Below are 10,628 nucleotides of genomic sequence, written 5' to 3' on the forward strand. Positions count from 1 at the left end.
ATGTTGACGAATTAAAATGTAAAAAGCTTAATTAGTAACTTATATTTTCTCTCAGGCTACGTTCTACATCTATGCCATGCCATGCCATATTTATCTATGCTATGCCATATTTCAGCGAGATACCTTTATACAAACATCCATCCATCCATCCAAACATTCGCTTAGTAAGATGGTCACGTACAATACGTTACTTTCTTACCTGGGACAAAACAGACACTAAAAGTGGCAAAGTATTATTTCAAGAAATATTTAAAAAACATAGAATTTTAGATAAATCATTGAAAAAATAAAAATAACAAAACACATTTGTAATAAAAATAAAAACACAATATTCGATTTACAAATTTCCTCTAATCGTATTTATAGATTTGACGAAGTACAATATGTCCGTAAATTAAAAAACAGAGGTATTTATAATTAAAAATACATTAAAATTAAGCAACAAATACAAAAGTTAGATCCAAACAAAGCAGATCATTGATAACTAAATGCGAATTACAACAATTGAATAACACTCCAAAATAGCAGAGTTATTTACACATTTATTACCTATTTAGTAAATAAGCCATGTCTCATATTTTTTTAACATTTGCTATAATTACTATAAATTCTCAAAATTACAAAGATTTTAATTTTTGATAAAAAAAAAATTGCTGACAAAAGTGATTTTAATAGAAAGTTATTCTTAATAATGTAAAATACAAGAAAAGCCTCGTGATATTTCCTATGTGAAAAGTAAAGCCATTTTTAAAATAACGCTCGGCTTCCATTCCTACATTTTATTCTTATAACAAGCAATATTTTAAAGACAGTATTTTTATCAGTCATTAAAATATTTAAATAATAAATGTATAGCTATTTTATCTAATAGCCTCATTAAAAAGGAAACTTTACCAAATAATAATTATTTCTTTTATCATAACAAATTGTCGATTATAGTAACAAATTTGATCTATGGTATCATAGCATTATAATCTTTAACCATTAAAAAATAGAGCTTAAAATGTAATGACCAGTACGTGAAATAAATTCGAAATACTTTAATTAAAAATGTGCTTAGAAATCGAGTAAAGCAGGTTTGGTGTCACGTGCGCATTTGATTAGGGAGTACATAAGCTTTACGAATCCCGTGTCTTTGGGCTTCTCTAAACCTCGTAGCAGTCTGTTCTTCATTACGGCTACAAATTCTCTGTTACTGAGCTGACCGTCCACTATAAATAAATTATTTTAAATTACACACAAATGTCTTTGTATTCATGAGCATCGATGTTTACACAAACCAAGGTAGAGGAATACCGTAAAAATACCGTATGTATAAAAGAAAGGATTGACTTCAGTCGGTCTAGCAAAAATATTTGTGAAAATTACCTTAGTATCGTCATCGTCACGCTTGATAGGAGCGTTCTATAATACATATATTCGTGCTAGGCCCATACGTATGTCGAATTTGATTTATGGTCGAATTTAATGTCATTTATTGTCTATGGATTTCCTTTGAAAAAACTGTTTAAAGATATCTATGAATACAGCCTTATAAAGGTAAAATTATTTCAATAGGTTTGCTATAATTTCTCTTTCAAATTGAATTCGACGATACGTCATATTCGAATTTTGGCATGAATATTGCTATCTCAGGTTTTCCAAAGAGAATGAGAGGGATGAGATATATGATCTTATGTCAGTTAAGCGGTATACGTACTGTTCTCATCAAATATAGTGAAGACGACATTGATGACGTGAGGGTCGAGGTCAACGTGTGCGACAGTGCGGGCGACGTGCCGCAGCGTGGGCTGGTCTATGGACGCGCCCGCGATGTGGTAGAACGTCAGCGCAGTATCCACATCGTTTATGTTATTAAGCAGGTGGAAGAACTTTAAGTAGTCGTCTTTTGTGATACCCACGCCGTGGTCGCGGAACCTATTATGTGAAAACTTTAATTGATATTTTATCATCTTACAGTGGTAGCCAGCAAAAATAACATTTGCTACACGAATGAGTACGCACGGTAAAAGGACACGGTGAATACACATAGAAGACAGGCGTCAAGTGGAAACAATTCCGGGTTTCGTCTGATGAGTGTGCGTATCAGAGGCCTAAATTTAGTCCCCTTTTCCTTCCCGCTCTTTTCTTATTAGGAAAGGATATTCGGCAAAGAAAGATAAAATGCCTTAAGTGAAAAACTGTAACAAATTGTTCACGACGCTATTACGTGGACATATGACATATATTTTAATGGTCTTATATTCAATTAGGACTGTTTTGAAAAGGCAACTCACAGTATGTGACGAAGGTGCCACAGCTTACGTTTGATTTTGTAAGAAAGTGAGCATCTTCCAAATAATATATAAATGAGTAATACATAATAAATATTTAGGAGTAACTTACATTTTCTTTACCCGTTTTAACATCCTCGCCTTCTTCTTTGCAGGATAACCGGCGTAAGCTAACAACAGCTCTGCAAAGTCAGCCTCCGTAATACGACCATTTTCATCTGGAATGTACAACATATTTCTCAATAAATACTGTTAGGAAGGAAATCCGACACTGTGCCGGTGTACTGGTGCAACACTAGTCTTACTAAAATGTCGACGTTTATGTCCCCTCACTAATCATTCTGACACTTGACTTGGTAACGAAAGCACGCTATTCGCGTCAAAGGATTCTAACTAATAATGTCTTAAAATACATAATACGTAAAAACAAATAAAAAAATCGATAATTTCTATTAGAAGTGTTAAAAAATGTAATCTATAATAAGAGTTTTACCTGGCTGTTTTCTCTGGAATTCGAGAGACAAAATTTCTTTCTGCAATTGTTGTTGGAAGTCTAGGAACTTTTCTATTGTCAGTTTCTCATTTAGTTTCGGACCGAAGAAGTATGTGGTCAGCGCTGAGTTGATACCCTAAAATTAAATGCAAGAAAATATCAAATCACTGTAATACTATGATCATAAACTTTTTAGATTATATATAATAGAATAATGGGAGTTTGAATTACATTCTTCTTTTATGGACCAAAAAATGTTCCGGCCTAACACGACCGTGGGTGTACAATCAGGGACACTGGCGGTGTTACACTTTAATATAACTAATGTGAGGGATCTTTGCAATAAAACTATTATTTCCTCACATTTCCAGGTCCTTTATTTATGTTCTGACACATGTTCTTATTTTTATTAAACTCTAAAACAAACGTCACTTCTTTTTTGACACATTCGTACAAAATAGGTTTTAATCTACAACAATGACAATCGTTCAAACGTCCATACGTATTGAGACGACGAGGCGCAAAAATAACCAATAGAAGGGAAAAAGACAAATTGGATCTTTGACCTTTAAATCTACTGATAATTTCTGACCTTGAATGTGTTGCCAGTGTTGGCATGGTCACGGTGGCGGGATCCGATGCTGCTCTGCTGGCGGATGAGTGCAGCCACCTTCTCGAACTCCTCGCAGTCCACGTCCCCGTCGCCGTTCAGGTCGAACATGCGGAACGCGATCTCGAAGTGACGACGCGATGCTACAACGAGATGAATGGATGTAACTACGACTTTAACTCATCGGACATAGAGAATGGTTTTCTAAAATGTTCTAATAAGTAAACTTACATTAAAACCTCATTTTAGTAGAGTAGGTGTTCGTTTTTTAAAAAGATATGACTAAAAATAATAATATTTTTATTTTTTATAGTATCGATAACAATGAGTTGACAATATACAGAAATTTTTTCACTGGAGGAATAATTGGACATATTATATGTTCTCCTAGGATTCCTTCTACATTTCAGGGTAATCGACTAACCCACCATAGTACATTTTTGGTTTTTTATGTTTATTTGCTTCACGGTCTTTACAATATCGCAGGCCGAAAACAATGATCTAAAATGAATAAATTTTCATATCTTCCAAAGACATAAGTCATGTTTTTTTAAGAATAATGTCAAGTTGACCGCCACTTCTGTCTTTGGTTAAATTTGGTGTCTTACTGCAATTAGTTAAATTTTATTATTATTTTACTAGCATAAAACATAACATAAAATATTTTTGGTCTTGTCATTAACAATAATTTAGACATCAGTCTGGAAGTCTAGAACATGCGTAGCGAGATAGAAAATCATTAAGTTCGCTCATGCTCAGTCCGTACGATCTCAGAGATGCTGCGTGCAAGTGCTCCTGCCAAAACAATACCCAATATCCTATAGCTTGCTTACAAACGAATTAATGCGTTCCTAGTTTTTTGAAACAAGTGTTACAAATTTTTATCCTTTCCTTCTTCCCACATGTTGCATTATAATGTTATTTTCCGTGAAACGTTTTCGAGCCAGAGTGAAAACGAAAGCTTTCTATTGCTTGAGATGCAGCGCGAAAACAGCCGCTTTCTTATTTTGGGCGACTCTCTACATGATTGTCATGAGATTGACCGTGTTCAAGAGTGGAGAAAGCAAACAAGCGAAGGATTGGTCTATTTTACCTGACAATTACACTAAATGGCTGGTAAGTATAAACAATATTATTTTAGGTGTTTGTTTACATTGTTGATTTACAAGTGATAACATACTTTTGTGTTCGAATTCAGACCTGGACGTTAAAGATTCGATTTCAGTATATTCTTGTACATTTTTTTTAAATATTCCACGAAGTATTTTGCGTTGAATGAGGGTCTAAATATATTTCATATCCAATTGAGGTTCAAACGAATTATAGAAATATTTTCTTTTTATAGATGCAAGGCCCAGTTTTAGGTGACGATAGCCCGGAGGAAATAGCAAACAATTTACTAGAACCTGACAACGTGACAATATCCGAGTTAGAGACGCGAGCTGCCAGAGTCCAGAATGTCTGTCAGGACCGCTCTCTCGACTCGCAGACGATCAACAACAAAGAGTTTTTTGTAGACCACGCACACAATCTCGTGTGGTGTAATATCTTCAAAGCTGCGAGCTCTTCATGGTTATACAATTTCAATATTTTAGGTAATTTCACTAATCCATTAACTATATAATTAGGCTCACGATTTACTCCAAATTGTACACTTTTTCAAGAGGTGATAATGATGTTATTTTTTTAATTTTAGGTGGTTACGACAAAAAGTTTTTGGCGCGAACCCAACAGACGCCTTTGACGTTAGCACGAAAGAAATTCCCTCGGCCCAGTGAAGAGGAGTTGAGAGATACTATCACTACACCCGGTGTTATATCACTTTTAGTCGTACGAGAGCCATTCGTAAGATTGCTATCAGCTTATCGCGACAAATTGGAATATAATTCGCCGCCATTTTATAGAAAACTCGCTAAAAGTATCGTAGCAGAGCAAAGAGAGGAAGCGATTAAAGTTTTAGGACCAATTAAGAGTATTGGGCCAACATTTTACGAGTTCGTAGCTTATTTAATAGCAAAGCATAAAGCGCAAGGCCCCAAAATGGTCTACGACGAACATTGGGCGCCGTATTATCAATTTTGTTCGCCGTGTGCAGTCAATTTTACAGTAATAGCTAAAGTTGAGACTTTATCCAGAGATTCAGCGTACGTGATACAGCAACTGGGACTAGGACAAGTCTTGGAAAGGAGAGTGAAAAATCGCAGGACGAGACTTCGCATTATAATGAACAAATCACGAGATGGCAAGAACACTTCGGCTCTGCTTAGGCATTACTTTGGACAACTTGACGATAATATGCTCAATGACTTGTTACATATATACGGCATTGATTTCGAAATGTTTGGATATGAAACTAATTTGTATAAACGTTATGTAAGACATAAAAATCTTTAAATTTTCTATACATGGCACTCATAGAAGAAAAAAAAACAAAAAAACCCGAATGACTGACTGGCTGGAAACAAAGATTTTAACATGTTAAATTTTTTTAACAAATAATAAACTAAAATTACATACATACATTTTAGAGAATATACTTGAAAACATATAAAAAATGATTTAGCAATGTAAAAAAAGTTATATCCAAGTTTACACTGATTAAAAAGTTTATTTCTTCTGCCAACTGTATGTGTTTTGGGCCGAAGTAATGTGCCCTTTGACACTAGGAAGTAAAAAATCGAATGACACTTCACTAGGTTCTAGTCCGTCACAAAAAAAATTATATACATACATAAATTATTTACATAAGCATAAAAAGCATTACCATCTTGTCAGTAGGGTAATCAGTCTTATTAAATTAATTAAATAATTAAATTAAATAGCGTTTTTTCTCTTTACTCATTTTTCTGAGAATTCATAAAAGAGTTAGCATAGAAAAATATTTTATAAAAATACTAATTTCAACCTGAATAAATTGGCGGATTTTGTCTAAATGTATGCACATTTCCTGAACCTCTTTGTTAATCTATTAGAAACTTCTATTTATTAAAATTGAAAGCACTTACTTGATAAAACAGTGAGTAGAAAGATGTAATCACTGAAAGTGATTAGACCCGAAGAGCCGAGCTTGTAGAAAATCGAATCTTCGTCAAGATCTAGGTTAAGTCGTTGAGTGATACTCTTGAAAATCAAAACAATTGAAGAAATTAATATTTTATGAATATATAAATTAACAGAAAGTTACATTTTAAAGCAGATAACTATTCACCTACTCGTTATTTCTATTCTATTCAGTAATAAATAGCTATTTAAATATTTTTGTATGAAACTATACTTTAATACTATTTATTCATAAATATGTTATTATTTTCTAAATTGTTAAAAACTACATGTGCTCAATTGTGTTGTTTATTTAATAAATCGAACAAAAAAAAGCTACCAAAAACAAAGTGTGTAATGTACCTAACTTGGTCCTTTTGTCTCAAGCAAAATCGCATTTAGCTATGTGTATCATGCCATAGGGTAAGCTAAGTGTATAATATATTTATATGTTCGTTGTCTGTACCTTTCTAAGTGAAATATTGGATAATTTATTATTGTTAAATAAAAAATATAAGGGTTTAGCAAAAGTTGTATATGAAAAAAAATATATAAAAGATGTTTTTTTTCATTAATTTTTGATAAGTATAGATGTATACTGTTAAGAAATGGGTTGGTAGATATTTTTAAACTATTTTTTTATTTAATCTCTGGCATATTTCATATGATGAAAAAAATTAAGTAAAAAATTTTAAGATATATTCCGACAAATTTTATTCCACATTAAAATGTTGCACCTTTTTTCGTTTTTTAACGCTTTGGTGTGCAAATAAAAATCAAAACAAAAAAAAAATTCACGTTATAAAACTGTTCAAATTTAATAAAACGGTTTACGTATTTACTGAACAAATATTTATTTTTAATCCCTTTCCTTCCTTATTTACAAATATTAAAAATGTTAACCTTGCTAAACCCTCGAGAAAATAAAAAATACAGAGCCAAAATCTACAATACTTGTGCAAAAAAATATCGCTTTCAAATTCTAACTTCTATAAGAAGTAATCTAGAAAATTCGAGTTTATTTAGCACTGGAAAAGAAGTTATCTGTGCATTTACTAGAAGAATTTAATAGTGTGAGCTGAAAAGGCAAAGAGAAAAGAGACAGGACAGTACCTCATTGATGTTCTGAAAAGACAAGAAAGTGGTGTAAGTGATTAAAGACAGTGCCAGTGCGATAGTATTCGAAATATAGAAGGTCAGATTGAAATATATATTCGTGGTTACATTAACTACTAATGCCCGTATAAAAAGGTTATGTTATTTACATAATTATTGATGTGCATGATATATTTTTTGTATCTTTTTTTACTTATATCGCGTGAAATCAAAACAAGATGTGGCCGATTGAAAAAAATGTTTTTATTCACATTTCGAAATTTTACAAAGAAATACGTTTTGCAATAGCTTCAAATCAAAACCATATTTCATATGTAAATAGTTAATCAGTAGACTATGAAAATGTCGCCATCATAACAGAAAGTTAAAATCAATAGATAGAACCAATTTTGATTCCTAATCGTGCTATTTCAACAACATTAAAAATCTATTTCTATAAAATTTCATTGAAAATTTTTACCTGAAATTATTCTTAAAAATGCTATTAGAAATGTAATCTAGAATAATTTACAATCTAGACCTAGAAGTAATACTAGTTCAATGAATTACATAAACACTTATCTAAATCAATATATTTATAAACTAAAAACAAGATATGAAATATCAGTTTTGTGGTCACATTAAAAATCAATTAATGTTTAACTTATTAGAAATTGTATTTAATACAGCATTAAAAAAAATGTCTTACCTTTGGATCATATCTTCTATACTGGTCCAAACCTAAACCTGTAAAATTATAACTATTAGGGTCTATTGCTGATTCAAAATGTAAGAATATATCAACCAGATTGGTAGATATCAAAAGAAAAGTGGTAAAAAAACTTTCCGTAACCTATGAACATGTATGCATAAATGAATAAAGATGGAAATATGTTAACTAGAAATCCATTATCTCTACATAACATACTGCATGCTATATGAAACAAATTTTTAACTGAAATAATGAATCTGTAAACTAAAATTTTCTTAAACTATTATACATAACAAACCACATAGGTGCAAGTAGTCATACTAGTAGAATGGAGTTTTTTTTTCTTAGTTACAATCCGAACTAAGCCCTAAGTTACAAATCCAAATTACATTACCTAAAGACAGCTACGAAATTTAACAGGTTAAACAATTAAAATAACATCATTGTTTACCATCAGGTTGTTTCACTCCAGGTGTCATTGAACGTAAAAAGTCATCTGGTGTCATAAACACCTCATGCTGATCATGATGTTGCGCCTGTAGGGTCGCAAAGTATCTAAACACCTTATCAGGTGTTGAATACTGTCGCATACGATTCTCATACTCGATTATCTGATCCCGCAGCAATCCAAATAAAAAAGTTGACATGTTTAGTAATGACCAACACCTTATTCATATTTGTGGGATTAGAATGTTAACATAAGGAAGGGTATTTCATAATGTACCTTCTAATTGTAACGGTTTAGTAACTCAATGCTTGTCAGTAAACTTTTGAAATACACTATGAATAAGCATGACACAACAACACATACAACATTTTTACTAAATGTAGTTATTTTGCCAAGCATTGCAGTCTACAGTGTTAGTCTTTTTATATCATTTGTTTTAAATTCATTCCAATGTTGGTATTCTCACCATATAATGAAAAATATGTAAATGAAGTTATTTTTTTATTTTCCCTTCAGATTAAGCACTGTTAATAAGCGAAAACTATAAATAAAGCCAACCAAAAAAAAAGTAAGAAATAATACCATCAGGCTGCTTCATGCCTGGTGTAATTGCTCTTAAGAAGTCATCTGGTGTCATGTACACTTCAGTATTCTCTCCAATACTCAATTTAACAGTAGCAAAATAGCGAAATATCTTGTCTGGAGTTGAATATGATCTCATACGGTTTTCATATTCAATTATCTAAATGACATTAAAATAAAATAAAAAATCATTGTGGAAATAAAAAGAAGAGTAAAAAGTTACATTACAAAATATTTATCAGTTACCTTTCTATCTCTAAATCCAATCTTTTCTTTTCTATATCTTTTCTTTTTTGTATCACCTTCACTTTCTGAATCAGTTTCTGTTATTTGTTCGGCTGCAGTTATTGCAGGAAATAATTGTTGTCCGAGCCTTAAATATTAGAATTATACTTTGATTAAAATATGTTATGTTCATGATATGTTAAGTTCAGTGTGAAATTAAGTAGACAATTGTAATTTTTTAATCTTTAGTGAGCCCATACAATTAGAATAAAAAAACGTAATTAATGCTACATTTATAACAAATTTTAGGTTGTTTCCATGCTGGAAATAAGTTCTAACAGACATCCATCAATCCATCAGTCTAAACTTTCGAATGCATAATATTAGCAAGATAAAATTAAAATTGTTCATTAACTGCAATATATACTTACCAGATCCTATAAGATGTATAAGTAACTGCACTAAATAAAATAGAATACAAGAAGTATTTGTATGAAAGTCGATGAACATTTTTATGTTCACTTTCGTGTGGGTTTGTATAATAATTCTTGTTAAATTGCAAGGTTTTATTTAGACTTCCTGACACTATAATTCTTGACACATCTCCAATTTGGGGCAATTTTGTTTTTATTGGTATTCCTCGTGCTGTACAACAACGTGAAGCGAAAGAGAACATTTTTTTTAATTTCTTTATTGCTCATAAACAGCTTGTGTTTTGGATTTTAATTTGTAACGATAGTGTTATCAAAAATGCTTTTCCATTTTTTGACATTCATTAACAACTGACACTTGACACTGACAATGACAAGACAATGTCAAGTTGAAAGTTTTGAATAGTGAAGAATACAAAAAGTGTTGCTGCTATCAAACGATCTGAGTCCCAAAATGAAATGCAATATAAAATGCAAACTTGTGTGAAAATTACTATTTAGCAAATAAACATTGATTTGATTATTGATATCGTACACTATGCGTACAAGTATATGTAGATGTATTAATGTAGAAGAAGCGAAAGACACACTTCTTAAGCTTCTTCTCAAGTACAGCGCTAAAAAGAGTCTCTAGTCTCTGTCTAGGGCACCGGATTACGGGCAAGAGTTACGATGTTGTTGGATAGTACATTAGTCGGTTTAATCACGTTTGAAAGATAT

The 10,628-nt window shown here is 31.7% G+C and overlaps 2 protein-coding genes across 2 annotated transcripts; one reads left to right on the forward strand and one right to left on the reverse strand.

The window, feature by feature from the left end:
* Positions 1 to 857: 857 nt before the first annotated feature.
* On the reverse strand, positions 858 to 10,288 carry MICU1 (Mitochondrial calcium uptake 1). Its single transcript, XM_013322672.1, has 10 exons — positions 9,909 to 10,288; positions 9,499 to 9,625; positions 9,253 to 9,412; positions 8,220 to 8,257; positions 6,382 to 6,496; positions 3,359 to 3,519; positions 2,767 to 2,902; positions 2,386 to 2,491; positions 1,700 to 1,917; positions 858 to 1,211 (listed from the first exon to the last, which is right to left on the reverse strand). Exons 1-10 carry the CDS (start codon positions 10,151 to 10,153, stop codon positions 1,057 to 1,059), a joined length of 1,461 nt encoding a protein of 486 aa, XP_013178126.1. The 5' UTR covers positions 10,154 to 10,288; the 3' UTR covers positions 858 to 1,056.
* Positions 3,917 to 5,806, forward strand: LOC106125460 (carbohydrate sulfotransferase 11). The gene is made up of 3 exons (XM_013322673.1): positions 3,917 to 4,492; positions 4,722 to 4,971; positions 5,073 to 5,806. The coding sequence occupies exons 1-3, from the start codon at positions 4,292 to 4,294 to the stop codon at positions 5,768 to 5,770; spliced, it is 1,149 nt and encodes a 382-aa protein (XP_013178127.1). The 5' UTR covers positions 3,917 to 4,291; the 3' UTR covers positions 5,771 to 5,806.
* Positions 10,289 to 10,628: the final 340 nt, after the last annotated feature.

Source organism: Papilio xuthus, unplaced genomic scaffold (genome assembly GCF_000836235.2).
Source record: "Papilio xuthus unplaced genomic scaffold, Pxut_1.1 DF825928.1, whole genome shotgun sequence".
Classification (NCBI taxonomy): domain Eukaryota; kingdom Metazoa; phylum Arthropoda; class Insecta; order Lepidoptera; family Papilionidae; genus Papilio; species Papilio xuthus.